The sequence below is a fragment of the Vanellus vanellus genome (genome assembly GCF_965231255.1).
Source record: "Vanellus vanellus genome assembly, chromosome: 5".
NCBI lineage: Eukaryota > Metazoa > Chordata > Aves > Charadriiformes > Charadriidae > Vanellus > Vanellus vanellus.
In genome coordinates this window covers 57,889,941-57,911,370 of record NC_138910.1, presented here as the reverse complement: position 1 = coordinate 57,911,370, position 21,430 = coordinate 57,889,941, and the positions used below count along the sequence as shown (strand labels likewise).

General features: G+C 38.4%; 2 protein-coding genes across 3 annotated transcripts in view; one reads left to right on the top strand and one right to left on the bottom strand.

Annotated features, from left to right (window-relative positions):
* Positions 1 to 10,211, top strand: part of GPSM2 (G protein signaling modulator 2) — an 18,077-nt gene extending 7,866 nt beyond the window's left edge. The window contains exons 3-14 of one of the 2 annotated variants that reach the window (XM_082484104.1): positions 8 to 143; positions 612 to 754; positions 1,291 to 1,414; positions 1,700 to 1,815; positions 3,432 to 3,587; positions 4,393 to 4,501; positions 4,929 to 5,058; positions 5,675 to 5,745; positions 7,821 to 7,997; positions 8,792 to 8,954; positions 9,091 to 9,308; positions 9,582 to 10,211. In XM_082484104.1, the coding sequence (XP_082340230.1) occupies positions 8 to 143; positions 612 to 754; positions 1,291 to 1,414; positions 1,700 to 1,815; positions 3,432 to 3,587; positions 4,393 to 4,501; positions 4,929 to 5,058; positions 5,675 to 5,745; positions 7,821 to 7,997; positions 8,792 to 8,954; positions 9,091 to 9,308; positions 9,582 to 9,746 (1,708 nt within the window). In that variant the 3' untranslated portion in view covers positions 9,747 to 10,211. The remainder of the gene's footprint in view (positions 1 to 7; positions 144 to 611; positions 755 to 1,290; positions 1,415 to 1,699; positions 1,816 to 3,431; positions 3,588 to 4,392; positions 4,502 to 4,928; positions 5,059 to 5,674; positions 5,746 to 7,820; positions 7,998 to 8,791; positions 8,955 to 9,090; positions 9,309 to 9,581) is intronic. The other variant, XM_082484105.1, reaches the window with a different exon arrangement.
* CLCC1 (chloride channel CLIC like 1) lies at positions 8,799 to 21,430 on the bottom strand (the record flags this gene model as incomplete). Its single annotated transcript, XM_082484103.1, has 11 exons — positions 8,799 to 8,936; positions 11,733 to 11,972; positions 12,486 to 12,779; positions 13,353 to 13,499; positions 13,580 to 13,677; positions 14,769 to 14,862; positions 16,038 to 16,178; positions 17,255 to 17,476; positions 18,377 to 18,484; positions 19,395 to 19,490; positions 21,299 to 21,430. The coding sequence occupies 11 exons, from the start codon at positions 21,428 to 21,430 to the stop codon at positions 8,928 to 8,930; spliced, it is 1,581 nt and encodes a 526-aa protein (XP_082340229.1). The 3' UTR covers positions 8,799 to 8,927.

Sequence of the window (21,430 nt, the reverse complement as noted above, 5' to 3'; positions counted from 1 at the left end):
ACTTCAGGACAATTGGAGATCTCCTGGGAGAAGCTAAAGCTAGTGGGAATCTGGGCAACACCTTAAAGGTACTTGGGAATTTTGAAGAAGCCATTGTTTGTTGTCAAAGACATCTGGATATTTCCAGAGAGCTTAATGATAAGGTAAGAATTGCTTAGGAAGCAAAGTAAACCGCTACCATGTATTTCTGAACCCTGTTGTATTGGTAATGAGTGTGCCACCTTTCAGAGGGAAGTAAATATTGAATATTCAATTGTTTCTTCTAGACAGTAAGAATCTTTTAGTTGTAAGATAGTTGTGTGCACCTGGAGGAATATGGATCCGGGTTAATAAATATTATCCTGTTTGGATTTTTTTAAAATTAATTTTAATGATAATTGGCCTCAAGAATTACTATGGATCTCGCATCTCAAAAGGAAGTAGTATGCAAAACAATTTGATTGAGGGCTATGACTGGGTGGGAGTAAGGTGGGTGGTAACATGTTCAGAATGGGTAGAGCATGTGTTGAGAACTAGTTAACAAATTTTTTTCCCATCTGTGGATTGTACAACTAGTTGTGACACAACTTTGAAGCATAAAATTGTAATGCCGTATTTTACTTTTGGTATAGGTTGGAGAAGCAAGAGCACTTTATAATCTGGGAAACGTGTATCACTCTAAAGGGAAACATGTAGCTAATGCTGGGACTCACGATCCAGGGGAACTTCCAGATGATGTGAAAAATGCTTTACAAAAAGCTGCAAATTATTATGAGTAAGTAGTAACTATAAATGTTGGGGATTGAGAGGATATGATCACCTAATTCATTAGAATATTGGGAGATCTGTGGTGTCATGAGCTAACTTGTGGCACGCTCCTATTCAGAACAGTGGTACCTGTGAGTTTTTTACCTTTTAAACTGAAGAGTGCACTATTTTTTTGTCATGCCCTCATTTTTAGCGAACCTCTTATTACCTGGTAAGTCCTTCCCTTATGTTGGAATCCAGTAGTACTTTTCAAACCAAACTGAGACAATGATAAGACCTCAGTGTACTTGTATATAACGTACTTTCTAACTAGAAGCGAGCACAGCAGCTTGAGTAAGAATGCAGTTAAGTTTGGTATCTCACAGGAAATGTTTCCTACTCAGTGGAAAATTTATGGTTGCATAAAGGCTGTTAAAACAAGCCAAAGTACCTTTTCCTTTATACAAATGGAAAGACTTTTAAAAAAATTATTATTTAAATGACTGGGAGAAAAAAAACTCTTAAAAGTCACTATTCTTCCTCTTCTCGCTTCCCCCAAAACAGGGAAAACCTATCAATTGTAACGGAGCTGGGTGATAGAGCAGCACAAGGACGTGCCTTTGGAAATCTGGGAAACACACACTATCTTCTGGGCAACTTCAGGAGTGCAGTTTTAGCCCATGAACAGGTACACCTATGTGCTAGTAAGGAATTCTGTTCTAGCAAAATATCACCAGTTGCTCCCAATCTTTTAGTATGGGTGTTGTGTTGGATCGTGTTGCAAGCTTTTTTAATGCAAGTTTTAAATCTTAATGGCGCAGCTTCAAGTTTAGCTGTTCTTTTCGAGCATCGTTGGCCTAAAGAACAGATACAGATGCACGGTGGAAGAACTATGAGCATGCATTTCTGCATGCAAATGTATGTTACAAAGTACAGAATTGAGTAAATAACACAATTATTTCACATTTTTAAGCGTCTCCTAATTGCAAAAGAATTTGGTGATAGATCAGCGGAAAGAAGAGCATACAGCAACCTTGGAAATGCCTACATATTCCTGGGTGAATTTGAAACTGCTTCTGAATACTACAAGTTAGTTGACTGCTTATATATTTATACGTCTTCTTACATACTTCTGTTGTGCCTGGTACTTTAGCTCACTGAAGAATAGCCATCTCTTCAACATACACTTAAAAACATACACTTAGCTGCATTTGTTTAGCAAAAATAACTTTTTTTTTTCCTAATTGCTTAACTGTTTGGGTTCTTTTAGGGCAGGGGCAGCATTAATCTTTTTTAGTTTTTTTAAATTTTTTATAACTTTTTAATAGATTCTTGTCAGCGCTGTAAATACTTTCTATTGGTAGGCTTTTATTCTGGGACCAAGCATTGCTGCCTTAGCTCTTAGCAAATTCTAGAATGACCTGAGTACATACCACCAGAGATACACCTGAGCTGGGTAGCTGTCTCAGGTCTGCTCACTAGCTGAGACAGATGGTGGATGTCAACATGATTCTATGTATTTAGTCTGTATTTTCAATCAAGACTTTTTTTCTTGGTCCCTGCACCACTAAGCAGTTGCTGCAGTAACTCGGCCAGCAAGTATTAAGTGTAGTCAGGTCGTTGAGGGAGATAATTCTGCCCCTCTGCTCTGCTCTGGTTAGACCCCACCTGGAGTACTGTGTCCAGCTGTGGGGCCCCAGCATAAGGACATGGACCTGTTGGAGTGAGTCCAGAGGAGGGCGATGAAGATGATGAAAGGGCTGGAGCACCTCTCCTATGAAAACGGGCTGAGAGAGTTGGGGTTGTTCAGCCTGGAGAGGAGAAGGCTCTGGGGAGACCTTATGGCAGCCTTCTAGTACCTAGAAGGGGCCTACAGGAAAGATGGGGAGGGACTCTTTATCAGGGAGTGTAACAATAGGATGAAGGGTAATTGTTTTAAACTGGAAGAGGGGAGATTCAGACTAGAGATAAGACATTTTTTACAATGAGGGCGGTGAAACACTGTAACAGGTTGCCCAGAGAGGTGGTAGATGCCCCATCCCTGGAAACATTCAAGGTCAGGTTGGGCGGGGGCTCTGAGCAACTTGATCTAGTTGAAGATGTCCCTGCTCACTGCAGGGGGGTTGGACTAGATGACCTTTAAAGGTCTCTTCCAACCCAAACCATTCTACGATTCTATGCAAATATAAGCTTGGCAAAGATACAGTACAGGTGTTAGCATCTTAACGTGGATTTTGGGGCTTACCTGTTCTTCTTACCTGTATCTTCTGAATGCTGTGCAGATTCTTCTCAGCACTCAAATTCTTCATACCCAGCAGGGACAGGTTGGCTTGGTGATTATAGGTCTGTCTAGCTCTTGTTGATGGAGAATATACAGTATTTATTGTAATGCTGGTACTAAACTGTTTCAAGTGCATGCTGCCAGGAAAACTGCTATAAATTATTGATGAAGCGATAAATTAAAATTAGAAAATGCTGTTTGATGAATCAGTCTTTCTAATAAAGCAAATGGAAATAGGTTACAGTGGAAGTAAGACAGACACTTAAAATCTTGTAGGAGTTTAAAAGATAGTCATTTATTAGCAGCTAATTTGACAGCCTGGTGTCCTAATTTGTTTAATTTGTATAATTGATTTTTAGTTTTGCAAGTATACTTTTAAAAACTCCATGCAGTGATTTTTGAGGTGACTAACCCTTTCTTTCAGGAGGACATTACAGCTGGCTCGACAGCTTAAAGACAGAGCTGTGGAAGCACAGGCCTGCTACAGCCTTGGGAACACATACACTTTGCTTCAAGACTATGAAAAAGCAATTGATTATCATTTGAAACACCTTGTGATTGCTCAGGAATTAAATGATAAGTAAGCCTTAAGAGATGGTTTAATGTGTGACACTTAAATCAAATCCCGTTACCTCTAACTCTGCCGTCATTGTTCTGTGTATGACAGCTGAATTAATGTAAATTCCCTACAATGCTGGACTCCAGTTTTCATATGGGGGAAAAATAAAATACCCATGAAGGTATTGCAGCTAACGAGTCTGAGATGAAAGACAAATTGATGAATGACTGTCTCGACATCTTCTTCTGTCAGCATCTTCTTTGTAAATTAAGGAAAAGAAAAGCAGATCTCTCTTTTTCATGACTTCATTATAATGATTTTGCATACCTTCAGAAGGATATGTCTCCTACTTTTCCACAAATTAAGACTATGGGAAGGGATGGGAAAAGGAGAACAATACAGTAGCAAGTAATACATATTTTATAATCATGATTTCTCAGGCCTTTTTTATAACGTTGGGTCCAACTAAAATTTTTTACAACTTTTCTTCTAACTCAATAAGCAGGATATATGAAGAATAGCAAGGCATGTGATCTGAGGAAAAGCAAAATAGGTTATGAAATGTTCTATGCTTGCAAAACCGAGTGACTTGTGTTTACTGTGAGCTTAAAAATTAAGATTTTGATTAGATTGCCTCATGTTCATGGTTATACCCAGATCACGCTCCTTTAAATACAACACTTAATGTGTTGGTGTTGGAATGGTTTCTTGATGATAGCCTTCATTTTTCTTGGAACGGCAATCTTATTGTGGCAATATTATGAAAACCTGACCCCTAGTGTTCAGCGAGTAAAGGAATAATTGAAAATGTGCTTATTTTTTGCAGAATTGGTGAAGGAAGAGCATGTTGGAGTTTAGGGAACGCATATACTGCTCTGGGAAATCATGACCAAGCTATGCATTTTGCAGAAAGGCACTTGGAGATTTCAAGAGAGGTATGATTTTTCACGCTCTCCGTGTGTTGGCTGTTGGTTTTTGCTCTCATTTGACCAGTGGTTTTACGGAGGTGTGTCCATGCATGTGATTTTGAGTATTGGAATGGATTTTGAATTATTTCCGAGATAGTCGATTCCAAATTATTTCAGCCGTGTCTCACTGCAACTAGCTCCTTAGTTCTCGTGCCACCTCTGATAACGTCATCATGGAATTCACGTTAATAGCCTAGCAGAGCTTATTTTAGGCTTTGCTATGTACCTTTTAGTTGTTACATATTTCACTAAAAAGGTGATTCTCTCGGTTTTCAACCAGGAAAGCTTTTTCAGCCTTTTTCTCTCCGAAATCTAGGGAACAAGGTTTGCTTTATATTTACATATGGGTATACTTTGTTACAGTAATAGAACCGCTTATTTTATTTGCTTGCAGGTAGGAGACAGAAGCGGGGAACTCACTGCTAGACTTAATCTCTCAGACCTTCAAATGGTTCTTGGATTAAGCTACAGCACAAACAACTCTATGATGTCAGAAAGCCATGTGGTAGATAACAGTTTGAATGGTATGTGCCTATTTCTGCAATACTTTCTAATAGTGAACTTCAAAAAGAATCTGTTGTTTGTGGTGTTTTCTGCCTACAGATGGTTGAGTATGCAGGTTTGCTGGTGCTTTTTTCCCCCACCAGCAAAAAAAGGTTGTTTTTGCAATATTGCACCCCTTCAGCTCCTCCTTTTCTGGAGGATTTACATTGTGAATCACAGGTTCCTGCTTTGTTTCTTCACATGATGTTTCTAATTGTCACGTCCCCCTGCCTTTCTTTTTTTTTTTTTTTAAATTTTTAATGTGGGAGAAGTATCTGTTGGCTGCCAAATTATGTCTTTCCTTTTTTCTTCCTACCATCTTAGCGATGCGGGGGATTACAGTAGAAGTCATTTCATTTGATGTTCCTCTGTTCAAAGATCTGCGGTCCTTCTCTTGTGTCCCATGAAAGCAACTTACATAGCTTAGATCAGTGTGGTTTTGAACGCTGCTTTTACTAGTTGTTATTTATTCTTTGCCGATATATTTAACTGCACTATTTTGGAACTCAGAATTGGTGTACATTGGACCTTAGATACAGCTTTAAAGGTGATGCCATAAATCTTAATGATAAACAGATGAACTTGATTCTTTCAAAGGTACCAGACCGAGAGTAGGACGCCGTCACAGTATGGAGAACATGGAACTTATGAAGTTAACACCAGAAAAGGTTGGCACTTTTCTTCTTTCTCTTCTGTCGGTGAGATTGCAGTGCAATGTTTCTACGGGTTTAACTTCAACAGTTATGAACAGTCAGAGGTTTTATACTTAACAACTTTGAAAGAACTCAGCAGAATGTTGATGCATCATTTGCATCCCTTTTTTAATTTAGATAATCTTAAGAGTTAGCTAAAAGTGGGTCTAACAATTCTAACAAATAATATGTTTGTCATGTAGGTAGCAGTCAGCATCTTACACGCATAATGGTTGTAACAGCTTGTGGGAAGCTTGCTTTATTCCCCGCACAAATAAGAAAGGCTGGGGTCCTGTAGTGTGTATCAAAGGAATTCTTTTCATCTCCTCTTTAAAAGTTGTTTGAGGATGCAGCATGAAAGCGATTTAGGGTAACATTTCTAAGCTTTAGCTCAGCTGTTTGGAACGTTTTTTCTTTGGTTACAGTCATTTCATAGGCACCTAAAGTACATGTTGTTTTTCACTTTGGAATTTCAACTAACTTGCCAGCCAGTAGGATTTTCGACAGCCGTCTTAAGGATGTTATTTAAGAAACTGAGTCACAGATAGGTAAAAAGTAACTTTTCCCCCCAAGCTCAGAGAAATCTCTTGGAGCTGGGAGTTCCTGATGAAAATCCTTATGTCAATCTTCAAGAGATTTCCTTTAAATTCTGTCTGCCTTTAAACACTGGGCTGGCAATTCTACAGAAATTACTCCAAGACTGAAATTGCTATTTTTTCCTCCATACTGGGATATCAAATTCCCATCTCTTCAAGTGATGTAAAACCTGCCATCGTGTTTATCAAATAGGAAATTAAATCTCAAGGCTTACATCTCGACAGTTGGTACAGCTGAAGTCAGCACTGATGCTCAAGAGCCTCTTTGTGTACCGATTTAAAAAGCTCGTGTGTTTAGTCCAGGGTGATTTCTCTGCAGGGAACCTCTAAGCTTTTGGCCGGTATCAGCTGCATTTTCTTACTCTCTGAATCTCTCTGTGATATCTTTTAAAAACACAGCCTGTGATAGTCTGTGCCCTAAATATACCAAAATGTTTCATGTGGATTTTTGTAATAAAGTATTAACCTAGTATTGCAGCTTAGCTGTTAGAAAGGGCTTTTTTTCAAAATACCCATTTAGTAGATTCTGAAAACTCATTCCATGAATGTCTCTGATATACACTGTTCTATATGACACCAGCATTATGGTTTGATTGTACAGGATGCCATCCTGTCAGCCTTGGAATCTGTGATCTTCAATAAGCCGTTAAAAGGCAATCTCTCTGGGTAGGCGGCATTGCTGAAAGATTTGTGATTGTGTTCATGATTTCTGATGTTGAATCAAAAAAAAAAGTTTTTTTTTTCAGTTATTGTAAGAATTTGTCAGTTGTAGATAAACCTGTCACTTTTGTGGATAATTCCATTTATTTTAGAAGAGAATTTAAGGAAAATCTGCCAAGTTGATAAAGCTATCTTCTATTCTGTTCTTCAGTGACACGAGATGGTTATATTCCTGTTTGCTCTCGTGCTGGCATTCTTCTCCCTCTTCCTTTTCAATATTTACTGGGAATTTTGTGTCTGTAAAGGACTTCATAGAAGGCTGGTTGAGTATCTTGGTTTGTATAAGGGTTTGTTTTGCTCTAACACTTTGTAAAACTATGGATTTTTAAATTATTTTTTTTCTTTCCAATTATAAGAATGTCGGTGGGAAACGCCAGCCCCGTCTGCATTTTAGCATTCACAATAACTACATTTCCCGCACTGCAGTCAGCAAGGAAAACTTCCGTGTGTTTGAGTAAACATGTGATTTGACCACATTTTAATCAATAGGGTGTCACACTACAGTTCGGTTACAAGACTGATCAGTAACAGTGAAACCTGCTTCAGGTAACAACAGCTCCATAATCACAGCTCAAATAATAGAACCAAACCCAAAGTTGTCACATCCATGTGGCTGGATAAACTAAATAATATAAAGCTGCTTCATTTTGAGGAGGAAAAGAAGCAGCGAATAAGAGGTAACAGTATAGGTAATTAAAATCAGAAGGCTTAATTTCCTGACTCTTGTTTTCTTAGGTTCAGAACTGGAACAGTGAGATTCTTGCTAAACAGAAACCACTGGTTGCCAAACCTTCAGCAAAACTGCATTTTGTAAATCGACTAAAAGGCAAAAAGTACAAAAACGGCACCACTTCCAAAGTTTTGCAGGATGCCAGTAATTCTATTGATCATCGACTTCCAAACTCCCAGAGGGTAGGTTTGGCGAGCTGTGGAGATCATGGCCTTTACTAATCTTTGTCTGATCAAAATTATGGGAAACACATTCCTACAGCTGTCCATCTCAGGTTTACTTGCTTTAAACACTGTGGCTCTGTCAAACGATGCAGAATCTGCCATTCTAGAGCGGTCTCATGGGTGGTGCCAGCTTTAAGCTTTTCTTACTACTGGAACATTTTTTTCCTGGTGGATTTTCTAAAGTTACAGCTCAGCTTGCACATATATTCTATTTCTAGTCTCTTCTAGACCCTGCTTCTCCAAACTTAACACAATCTGGTTTTTCCGATTCAGACGCTGGGAGGTATTTTTGACATATTTTCTTAGGTTATTGCACTCTTGACAGAAGTCAGGTAAAAATAAAAGCACTGAGTCACTCGATCTAGATGCGAAATCAGTGCTTTTGACCACTGGCCTGAGGAGACAATAGAAACTGTTCATTGTTGTTCTTGCTTTCTTCTTTCATGGGCATTTGGGGTTTTGATGGATTCTTAGCTGAGGAGGAGTAACTCCAGTTGTAGAAATTAGAGCACTGTTTCTTTCTGTTTCAGAATGTTTCTAATATATTTAACCTTCCAAAAACGCTTGCCATATTATTAGCATTTCCTCTTACGATAAATCTGTTTGTAGCAGTGGATGACTAACAAAATTCATTTAATGGATTTCAGATATGCAAATATAAAACATATTACTAGATTGAAACTGTGATACAGTTGTCCTAGTTTGATGTAGTCTTGAGTTCTAAATACCCCTAACTCTTCTCTCCTCTTCAGAAAAACAGTCGAGAGACAATGGCAGATGAAGGGTTCTTTGATCTGCTGAGTCGGTTCCAGAGTAACAGGATGGATGATCAGAGATGCTACTTCCAGGAGAAGAACAGATTCTCAGCTGCTTCGGTGGCAACAACCTCTACTCCATCTAAAACAATGAGAAAATGTAATTTTTTAAAAAATAAAATCCGTATCTGACTTCAGTTCCTGCCAAATACTACTTTAAAAATGTATTTGCATGTAAGACTTACTACAGAGGGGAACTTATTTCTAGCCTAACTTGTTTTCTTCCTCCTCCCCAGCCTTTTCCACTTCTGTAGTCTCACCCCACACAGATGAATTTCTAGACCTCCTCGCTAGCTCCCAGAGCCGCCGGCTGGATGACCAACGCGCTAGCTTCACCAATCTCCCTGGACTTCGTCTCAATCAGCACAACAGTCAGTCAGTCCTGGGTCGCCTCATGGCAAGTAACAACAGAGAACTAGATGATGACTTCTTTGATATATTGATAAAATGCCAGGTAAGTTTGTTTGTTTGTTTGGTTTTTCAAAAATTCTTCAGATTCTGAGTCTTTGGGGATTTGATTTGTGCATCCTGCTATTTAGTTTCTTCAAGGAAACTTGCTAATTTCATTTGAGAAGTTTAACTTGAAACAAAACTCACGAATTAAATCCTTGTAATAGCTTTAAATCTGAAAACAAAAACTTTTAGTAATTTTTCACTTGTATAGTTCAACTATTTTATTATATATACTCCTGTAACTATTCAGCATTATTGCTTGGTCTGTCTGTAGGGTTCCAGACTGGATGATCAAAGATGTGCTCCTCCATCATCTGCAAAAGGACCGACTGTACCAGACGAGGATTTTTTTAGCCTGATTTTACGATCGCAAGCTAAGAGAATGGATGAACAAAGAGTCCATTTACCCTCAACTATAAAGGGACCAAATTCTAGCTGAAGAAAGAAAGAGGCGCATACTGTACAGTAGCATCTTGGGTTTCATTTTTGTTTGCTGGAAAAAACATACATGCCTTTTTACAGAAGACTGCAATTAGTACTTTTGTCCCCTTTCTAATATGTTTTTATTTAAACAGCAGCAGCATCACACTTGTGACCAGTAGTTAGAGTTGCCGCTGCTCTTTGCAACTGGCAGCTGCTTTTAGCAGTGTCTGAGATACTGATTACTGTATCTCCCTCGTAACTGCCTCTAGTCTATGAACATATTAGTAGGAGTTTTTTCCCTGTCAAGGTACTCTCATTGCTGATGTGTGGATTCTGCCACTGTCTCAATCTAGTGTAAAACCTAAATTTGTATGTTCTTTTCAAAGAAAACTTGATTATTTTTTCCCTGATTTGTACCTCCCTGGAAAAAGGTCCTGTTTTCTTTTATACTTTTTTTAAAAATAAAAAAAATATTGAGAAATAGCTTCAGTACTTCGTCTTCGTTTCTTCCAAACTGTGTTTCTGCAATCTTTGTTATAAAAAAAAAAAGTAATAATCAAACCCTAGTTTTGATTCTGTTTAATACAAAAATAATCTTTTCAAAACATGCTGGGTTTTTTTGGTAATATTTAGTTAAGTTTTTCCTATATTACTCAGCCCAGTTTTACAATCAGAAGAACTTTTTGAGAAGATGATGCACTTGTTTGTAAGTAGCACTGCCAGTGCTGTTCTATGGAGTATGTAGTACACGTCCAGCACCGGTAGTAGTCCATGCACCAGAGAATCCCAGGGGTGGCAGGTACATGGCATGGACTACCACTGACGTCAGGTAATTCCTGCAGGTAAGTGAATTTAAAATGTTACAACCAGCACATGTATGCATGCTGCTTATTGCTTGACCTCAGCTACTTGTCCTTCTCTTGATAAGGACATGCTCCGCTGGGGTAGTTCTAGGGGACAACGGTTGTAACTTAGTCATCCCCTCGGTAGACACCTGTACTGAGGTGGTTCTTGGGAACCCCGAGGGCTATATGTTATTTTGAGTTGCTTTGTTTTAGAAGCCACTGGTTTTAACACCAAAGGTGGCAAACTGTTCACTTCAGGTATTTATAAATGAAGTGATGTCATTTTTTTATTGAAGTACTATAGCTCTAGAGAAGAATCTACCATTAATTTTAGCTTCAGAGTAAAATGGTATTGTAAGAATAGTTAGACACTGGCTCCACGTATTTCAAACTGTTTTAGTTTTAGAAATATTCTCTTGTAGCTTTTTTAGCACTGAAATTGATTCCTACTGAAACTAAAACTGTCCTGCTTTTGAGGAGAAACACCAAATATTCTTCCAAAAACCACACATTACCATCAGTTTATCATGCTGATCTTTGGTACTTTTACTTAGTAAAAGCTTTGAATTATCCCCAAAAAACATCTGATACAACATCAGCTTCTCGCTCCTCTGCAAATTAATATTATGAAAACTAGAAGAAAATCATCAAGCTGTCCTAAAACCACACTGACAAGCAGCAAACTGTTTTAAACCTAAACCACAACAAGAATATAAACCAAAAGATAGTCCCAAGATATCTATCTGAGCTGCCATTAGTCTTATGTGAATTACAGGAATATTGGCAACTTTCTTCAGGCCGTTTGACCGTTACCCAATTAGGCTTATGTTTGCTAGATCACAGCGTATCAGTGCTTTCCCACCAACAAGTATCTAGTCTTACTCACAACTTATTATACAAAGTTGATTTCAAACAAGAAGCGACACGCCCACAAGCCTGTTTTCTTGGCCACTTAAAGTTGGAATATCTTACTTAACAACATACATACTTCAAATTCCAGAAGTAGCACACATAGTCTCTCTGTTTTTAAAAGTCTACCTAGCTTACAGCTATGCATGCTAACGCTCTGACCAGAGATGAGCTGCTCGCTTTTCTACATTTGAGAACTAGAACAGAACTAGCAAGTATGTGACAACTAAAGATGAGCAAACACTTACAGCAGAGCTTGGGGCTTCCTTAGTGTCCTTCTGTGAGTCACAGGAACTGCTCTTTTTCTTCTCTTCACATGGAGCTGTTACAGAACTTTTCCCTTCTAGGTTTTTATTAGGATCACAGTTTTCTCCAGTCTCTCGCTCTGCTTTGCCTGTCTCCTGTTTCTGCTGCTCAAGGGCATGTTCTTCAGCACAGTTTTCAGCTGTGATAGTTTCTAGTCTACAAACTTCAGTGTGCAATCTATTCTGTAAAAATTAATAATAAGCTATTAATCAAGCAATCCAAAGTGATGACGGCATCTATTGCTTCAGGTGCGTCTCAGCTCAAGGGGCAGAACTCCCCCAAAGCATGACTGGTAACTTTTTTTCCTAAGGAAACACATAAATAAGCACAATCTAGAGTATAAGTCTGTTTTAAATTTTCTGTAGTTTACAGAAAAGTCACCACTGCTCCTTTTCTGCACCTTTCCTCTGTGGGTAATTATTATTGCCCAGGCTGACATAATTACTGATCTTTCCTATAAAAGTAGCGTTTTAATTCAGTAGTTTCCTGCCACAGTTGGCCATTGCACAGTATTTTTCCAGAACAAAATATGTCCAAGATGATACCTCTACCAAACTGTTCTGTAGGGGAAGAGGTACTTCCTTAACTCCTCTCTCCCCAAGATTTGGCTTAAGCTTGTTTAAGCATCTTCTAGCAGGTGACACTGAAATCTATTAAATTTAATCCCAGCTCAAAGAGCACCAGGGCTAACATACACCAGGTTCTGGTTTGTGAGACTCTTCTACTTGCGTGTCCGGCTCCTTGCTTGTATGCACGCTGTCCAGACTTCTGCTGCCATTTCCCAGTCTCACAGGAGCATCTCCTCTGTCGTAAGGTCCTCTATAAACATAAGGATGCTTCTGCAAATAATAGCCATCTGATTTACTCCTATCATACCGCCCAAAGTCTATTTTCTCCTGTTGACTGTCAGGTGGAGGAAGACTTCTTTTGTGAAAAGATGTTAAGTATCTTAACATAGACACCGATGATCCTGCACCATAGCAGAAAGCCTGGGGGAGAGGAAATAAAAAAAGAACAAACTGCTAAATACTTGCAGCCTACAGTGTTCACAGAGACTTCAAAGTCACTGAAAGAAAACACTGAAAAAAAGCTCAGGTGATCGGAATGTCTACAATAAAATTCAACCTTTCTGCAGTCTGACCACAGTGCAGGAACTGTCAGATTGGGTGTAGGTTCATCTCTGGTGCTACGATAGAGCTGTTGAAGGCTCTAACTCAATGCTTTCGTGTATAAAATGCCAATTATATAATTACATATTATATTACATCATAGAGTCTTAAGATTTTAAGCAGTTTAATACTATTTTATCCCTCTTGGGCAGTGGCGGAGAGATGCGGTTTAAATACAAACTTACCTATTTTAATTGCTAAACCAGCTGTACTATAAAGATTTTGTCAAGAAAAAAATCCCACGTAGAAATAATTTCATCTGTGCTAAGAAATTTGTCCAGTTGTACAAATAAGAAATAAATAATTTAACAGATAATAATACTTAAATATAAATACTTTTAAGAAATACAAAATAAAACTGAGCTTTTAAATCGAAGATAAATGTATACAAACCAGGACAGCCAGAGCCATCATAATTAGGACTGGAATCTGCAGAATAAATGGTATCTCCTTCATAAGTGCTTTGATGAATTCACCAATACCCTGTCCTACGTGCTTCAAAGGCTCAGTTACAAAGTTGGTGAAAGTAATTGCCAATGCCTAGAAAAATACAAATAGGAAATTAGCAGTCACTGATTGCAAACATAAACATGAACAATCTCTTTAAGCTTGGCCTATACCTTTGTTGGCGGAACCAGCAGAACAGGATTCACTAGCAAAGTTTCATAATACTTCTGACAGGGATCGTCCTGAAACGTCCATTTACTTCTGAGCCATTCTGTAGTCAAAGCAGAGACGTATTTTTACTACTTTTAAAAAGTACATTTTATGACACAGTAGTAATACAGAAAGTAGCATCTCAATTACAGATGGAAGAGAACTCTTCTGGATATGGTTCAAAGCTCAGATTTATTTTTAAAAATCTGAGATTAACTTGGCGGCATAGTTTACCCAGTCATGGGGATGCAGGAAGGAGAGGGAAGGCTGGAAAGAAAGAGAGGAAACTGAGGTTTTCCCATGTTTAGTCAAGAAAGTTGTCTTTATTAGAGGAACTTAGTCCCTAGAAGCCGAGAAGTCATTCTTCTCTGTGGGAACTATTATCTAGCACATTTTGTCCGCAGCTACTGAAACAGAAGTAATTCTGAGTGTTATTACTCATCTGCCAGGCTGCAAGTAGATTAAAATGCGTATTTTCCCTGCTAGAGTTCAAGAGACTATTTTAGTTATAAGCAGAAAGTCTTACTCCTTAAGGGAACTTTAAGTTATAAACAAGTAATTTTTCTGTAGTTTGATTTTAGTGCAGTCAGAACATAAACCATTGAAATTTGGAATAAACAGAGCAATCACAGCCAATAAATTCTAAAGAGAAGACCATAATAAGCACTTATTAAGAGTTGCCATCATTAATCTACAATGCTATAGCATTGGATAATAAATAACGGCTAATAAAAAAATTCAGCTTTTTCTATAAAATAACAAAACCAGAGTAAGTAGTTAGAGATGTAATTTCTGAAGTCTGTTGTACTCGCAGGCCTGGAAGATGAAAAAAAAACCTTCTCTTGAATTCTGCCCTCTTGTCTTCAATAAACAGCACTGAATGGTACTGGGGGAGGGGAGCTGGGGAAACATGGGTGAGTTATAAGGAAAAAAGAAGTAACACTGGGACGTGCTCTAAGTACAGCTTTGTGATCAGCTCTCCTTCAAAGGCGTAGAAAAGAAAGTCTTGTGGAATGGAAAAATGGAAAACACATAATCATGTATTGCTGAAGAAGACTCAACGTACTGCTCATCAAGAAATTAGAGAATTCTTGGATACTGAGTATTTTGTAACCTTAGATACTATTACAGAATAACGAAACAAGTATTTACCAATAAGACTTCCTCCCCAGTCCAACTTCTCAGCACAGATGTTATCGAACTGCCCCATTTTCGCAATTTCTGCTTGATGCTGCGCAAAGGCCAGCTGCGGGAGAGTAGGAATTACTCATAAAACATAAACCAAGGTGGTGCTGGGCGCAGAACACCTGCATCCATGCAGCACTGCACCTGAGCTAACGATGTTTGCTCTTTGCAGGTTTGGGATAATTACCTGTAAATCTGTATGAAGAAAAGTTTACTACCTAACCAGTCTAAGAGAGTTCAATTCTAAGTACTTCCTGGGAACGAATAAAAACTACCAAGATGAATACCTCTGAGTTATTGTCTAAATGAAGTGTAAATTACCAAAAGAGCAAGCTTCAATATCCATAGATCTAAGCTCAGGACAAAAGTAATCTGACAACATCTTAAATGTTTCCTTAAAATGTTAAACATCTGATGACAACCTTAAAATGTTTCTGGACTAAAAACAGGGACAGCTGCCGTGCAATTACTAACTAAAACATCAGGGCATTCTCTTTTATTTTTAAATAATTCCCATTAGCTGTATTCATTCTAATTTTGCCTTACAGTTGCTACTGGTAATCAAATAGAAAAAATTAAGTCAAATAATCCAAAATAATCCACTGAAGAACTCTGACGTTCTTCACTGACTCAATCTAAGTCCTCCATGCAGCAGCCCACTCATGTTCAAGAGCCGTCCATTTCACAGGTGCTCTGCTACTGCTGGGTCTGACATGCTGCTGTTTAATTCTGCTGGCAAGATGTGAGCACTGAGATTTTGTGGTTGGGCTATGACCCAGCAGCAAAAGTCCTCCTCATTGTACAGTCAGCTACTTTATCATCATTAATGAAGCATTTATCTCTGGTCTATTACATCTGAAGTATAATTTTAGCCAGGGAATCTTTAGAAAGAAAAAAAAAGAAACACAACCCCCAAACTACATTTTCATAAGACTTTTCTACGAAGCTGCTTTATACAGAGTTCACGTCTCCCTTGCTCATGCAGTGAAATCACAGTTCTATGGCTTTATGAATTTTGTGCACCTCTGCAGCAGGATAAAAGTTGGCAGGGTTTCTTTTGTTCTTCTTTAAGCCTAATACACCTGTCAACATGCAAAATAAAACGTTCATCCCTTTACTTATTTTGCAGTCAACTGTTGTTTTATATAAACTAACTAAAAGAGCTAAATAACCTTAACTCCCTCATAACTGTAAAATCTTAAGCCTAAAATCCATTAAGATTTCGGAACAACTTACCTTATACAAGTAAAGCCAATTCCATGCAAAACTGATGAGAAAACTTATTAATAAAACACGTTTTAGCTGAACAAACCAATGAATACGTGTCCAGAGCTCTGTAGCTATTAGAATTACAATGCACACTAAGCACAAGAGTATCTGAAAAAGAAAACAGGAAAAAAACCGTGATCCAGATTTGAATTTTCCAAGCTTACTGCCAGTACACGCGAAGGAACTTCCAACTTTTTGTTTTTACTAGTGTCATTTACACAAAACAGTTGAGAGAATTTTTGAGTGCTTTCACAGTGCATCTGCAGCCGTACAAAGCAGAAAAGTTTCATGGTATTACTAGCAGTCAGTCCTATCACAGCCTTTCGTTGCAGTTGCTCATTTTTTTCTTGTGATACTTAGTTCCTCCTTACAATATTTATCACCTTACCTACCATACTTTAAAATTACAGAACTGATGTGATTCAGTGCTTGAATAGTATGTGCCTGGTAGGAACCACCACACCACTGCTGCCAAATCCTGCAGTTTGGTTAAGAGACAAAGTTCCAGTTTGGGTAACAGCAACCAGACTTCAGAGAAGCACTTTACAGTCTCTTTCCACGCTAACTGTATCTCAGCATACAATGTAAGCATATTCTGAATGGTAAAGATTTATTCAGAGAGCTTCAGCTTATTATAGATCCTCAGCTTAACACGTCATATTCACTAAAAGGGAATTATGAAATTTTCACAGTCACACTCTCCTTCTCTCCAACACTATACGTTTCTTTTCCTACAAAATTCACAAAAACCTCTAACCTATAAAATCTAAGACCTCAAATACATACCTGTCTCAATATAAACAGATTCCAACAAGAGACAAGTCTGGAAAATTTCTAATGCACGAGTTGTCAGTTTAAGTGATAAGAAAGTACTAGAGTCTAATGAGTCACGCAACACAGATATAAAATACAGGAAGAGAAAAAGAAAGCATAGCAGAAAAAATGCAAAGCTACAGTAAGAAAAACTGACCACATGAATAAAAAACTTCAATTCTTACTTGAAGTGAATACATGGCCTCTACCTTCAGCAACCATGAAACAAAGAGTGACTCACTGTAAGTACGATGGAAAGAACTGCTTTAGGTGCGGAGTTAAGATGGTAGTACTCCTTGGCTAGACTTGCACAAAGAAACTGGAGAAAACAGCAATTAAACAACAAAAAAACCAACACCACCTTCTCTTACCAGAAACATATTATATAGATCAATTCCAAAAGTGTCTTCGAATCTCCAGTGCCAAGCTTCATAATCATGGTGCTTAAAATTGATCAAAATATCACTAAGTGCATCATCCACAGCACCTGACTGCCAAGTTTCCTCATTGAGAAACCTGAGGATCTCCGAATATGTCTGTTTTGTAAGGATGATCTCTGCATCATAATGGACACGGTCCACATTTTCCTCAGGCTGAATTAAAAGCAAAGCAAAATGATGGTTAAAAGCTGCTTATTTGGAAATAGAAGTACATAAGAAAAACTGTGTCCCTGTGCAAACACCTGTCATATACCCTCATTATGTACCAACACCTTTGTAAAGCTGACTGCAGGATGAAGACACGGGACACGGAGCACACTACTGTTTTATAAGCTTTTCGCTCGTTCTTCTAAACTATCTAAAACACGAATTCAACTGGTTTGCACTCTTTCAATTCTACAGCAAACACCTAAAAAATGAAGTGGGTTATCTCACCTATTACTAAAATTTTAGAACCACTTCTCATTAACAAGTATTAATTACAAACACGCTATGTGTACCTCTATCATGGCTGGGTAATAGAGATGCTATTAAATAACGAAATAAGAAATGTTATATTGCTAAGTATAACATTATTTGGTTTTATCCCTCTACCTCTGAACAGAAAAAAACATATCTCCAAAGACAATACAATAAAGAAAGTAATAAAGTGATTCTTATACGCAAACTCTAATAAGCTACTATTCTTTACAATAGCTTATTAACGTGGTAGAGTCTCGAACAAAGGCCTAAAAGGCCTACAACAAATTCTGGCTCTTTCAAGTTTAACAACCATTAACATGATCTGAACAGGGTAATACTGTAGCTGCATCTCAGCAATAGATACTCAGATATATACTGAATTCACTTCTTACTTTGGATGCTTTACAGATCAAACAGCAACTGTCTCTCCCGAGCAAACACTGCTAACTAACAGCAATACTGGATATACGTACTTCTATGATTTCTCCCATCATTTTAATTTAAAGTAAGCCAAAATAATTATTCAATACTTGGTAACTGTGAAAAACACATGAACTTTAATTAATTTTTAATACATGTTCACATACTTACAAGGCCAAGCTTTCCAGCTTCATTTAAAATCTTATTCAAGTATCGCTTAAAAATATAAAAGCTACGGCTTTCACGTGATTTGGCATTCCTCTTCTCACATTCTGCAATCTGCAATGTAAAGACATTTTATTCACTTCTTGCTCAAACCAGCTTGTTTGCAGGAGAAGAAAACCAACCTACCAACGTATTAAACTGGGGATTAACAGAGGCACATTTCTTTAGTTTAGCAATAATCCCGTGAATAGTACACCAGATAAAAAGCGTATGCAGTTGCTAAAGATAATGCTTTCCATGGGACCGGCCAGTACTGTAGATTTCGGATCTGCTAATAATATGGTTTGGATACTAACTTCAGTAAACCTTGAAAAAACTAAAAATCTGGATCTCCTTAAATTTTAAGTTTACCTCAGAAAAAAAACACATCAAAACTGTAAAACTAGAGAGAACTGTAAAAAATACTAACTAAAACAACGTTAAAAGTACATATCCCATTGGGTCTCCAAATGGCTGAGAGACATGAGAGCATCACCACATCCTCCTGATCTCGAAGGAAGAAGCAGCTTGGGGAGCTCACAGCGGCTTCTGAGAGTTGCAGCACTGCACACTGTGGTCAGCCACAGAGGACAAACGTGTCCTCTATGCCCACATCCCACCCCTTAAAATCCAACAGAACTGAACAACTTGAAAAGGAAAGGTCATGTTTCTTAGCTTTTGGCAGCAGGATATAACATCAACAGCACCTGTTTAAACTACTGACACTGGACAGAAGCACATAGCTCCTATCAAATTCTGCTACGCTGTCAAACATTTCAGGAAACAGACCTTGGCAGGCAGAGCAGTGATTTGGAATTGAGTTCAAACCACTTCCAGTCTCTCCTCTCAGTAAAGAGGTTCCCCCTACATAATCCATGGTCTCTCATAAATTATGCCAGCAATTCACCTGTCTATACTACCCAGAAGAGCATCAGAAAGCACAAACTATAAAAGGCTGGAAATATTCTGAAGCTCTGTAACAAACCTTCTGTTGCAAGGAATCTACTTCCCTGGAAGACTTCGATGAGATTTCGGTACTGACGGTATCCACAGCCTTGTCCTCAGAGTCATGATAGTTTGCCTAAAATTACACAAGAAAAACACATACTTTTAGAATCAAAGAATTTGATCAATATGCTATGTTACACTTCTATAGTCAGATCACCTTAAAAAGAGCTAAAAACTGAGTGTTGGTCTTTGCTGCTAATACTCTCCCAAAGATACTCCAGTTGTCACTGCTGTTATTTTAGGTTCCAAACAGGCAATTGCTTTAAGTTTATCTAAATGCATGTTACCTTCAAAAGGTGCAGTCTTGCCCTTTCCTCCCCCCACCTGCCCTTTCCCCTCCTCTGAGTGCGGGTGAGCCACGCAGTGCATCAGATTAGATAATCGGGACCGGCTAAAAACTGACTCAGCAAGCAAAGGGGCAGTTTCCAGCCAGCCAAATTCCCAGTCCAGCTGGCCACGCAGCCAGCCAGACTGAAAGTAAACACAAAACCATATTCTGGGTTGCATGCCTTTCCCTTCATGTTCCCTCTTCACTCTGAAGCAACAGCCCATTTTTTTCCTGTTAATTGCTCTGATTTAGTTTTAGCAGTGCTTCTTCTACATAGCAAGGTACGCACGTTGAAGGAAGTCTCCAAAAGGAACTGCACCACCGCACAAATCGGTGAACTTGCACCGATATGAAGTTTGGAAGACTCAGCTGGCCACACAGCCTGCCTGCCTAAAACCTCTCGCTGCAGAGCAGAAAAGGAATCTTGAAAATATTGATTAACCTAAAGCAGTTACTCTTCTCCTTTAAGATGCAGTTCTATTTTCCTGGGAGACAACAGTAAAACTCCGAATTTTATTTTATTTTTTTTTTTTTTTTACAAAATCTGAAGCAGTTGGGCACCAAGTTCAAAGACTCTGCTGCTGAATTTTAGGGATGCTAACAACTATCAGGTGGACTTGGGGCAAGTGGAAGCTGAGAAGGAACTCTGAAGAGAGAAATAATGCAGTCTGCATTTTCTAAGCTTCAGAAAATTGATGTTCTGAAGTGTTAAAATGGTATTATTCAAGACCGCAAAACCAAACTTGAAAGTTGAAGAATGACAAAAATCAAGGGTACGCATACAACCGCCCACAGTTTACAGTGCCAAGTGTGCACTGGATAAACAATATGCATCTCATGATATACGCAAAGTCCATCCCTCATACAAGACAACAGAGCACAATTCACCTTGTTAAAACGAGCTTGTCGTATTTCATCTTCTCCTCGATGTTCATGAATTATTAACAGGACAGCACTCACCCCCCATTCTGGTCTTCCTTCTGAAAACTCTGATGCCCAGCGTTACAAAACGCCATTGACTTTCATAATACTCTCAAACGATAAACAGGGTTTATTCCCATGTTACTGGGCAAGTGGATAATTCAAGTAAAATTATAATCATTAAGCTTAACTCCCCCAACTTTTTTCAGCGAGGAATGTAATTTTCAAGATATTTAACACTACACTTCAGAAACTAGCAAGAGCTGCTTAACCCACTATTGCTCAGAGCAATGACTTGTGGAGCCACAACTGCCATAAATCAGTCAATCACCACCTCTAAAAAGACAAAATGCACAGCTCCTGTGACTTGATCAGTGTGCAGCAGAAACTTGTCAATAAAAGGCCCCGAGCTAGTTATCTACAATAATGTAGATCACCATTTTTTTTCTTGCAATTTTAACAATGGACACACAACGCTTTTCTGTGTATAGATTAAGATATAACCTTATAAGACCTTAAAAAGACCAAAATTCTATTTTCTAATTTCATGATTTAAGTGCAATCGTTCAACAGCACGTGGCTGAAGGACTGTTTGGGAGAGACACGTGTTCTCGCACCCTTTCTTTTCCTACCTTGTAAGGTCTCCTCATGGTTCCTGACGCTGCATCGTAATTGAGCATATCCGTGGGGTCAATCCACTCATCATCTTGAACCTTACCGCTCCCTACCAGCGCAACTGCACACAATACCAAAGGAAACAGCAT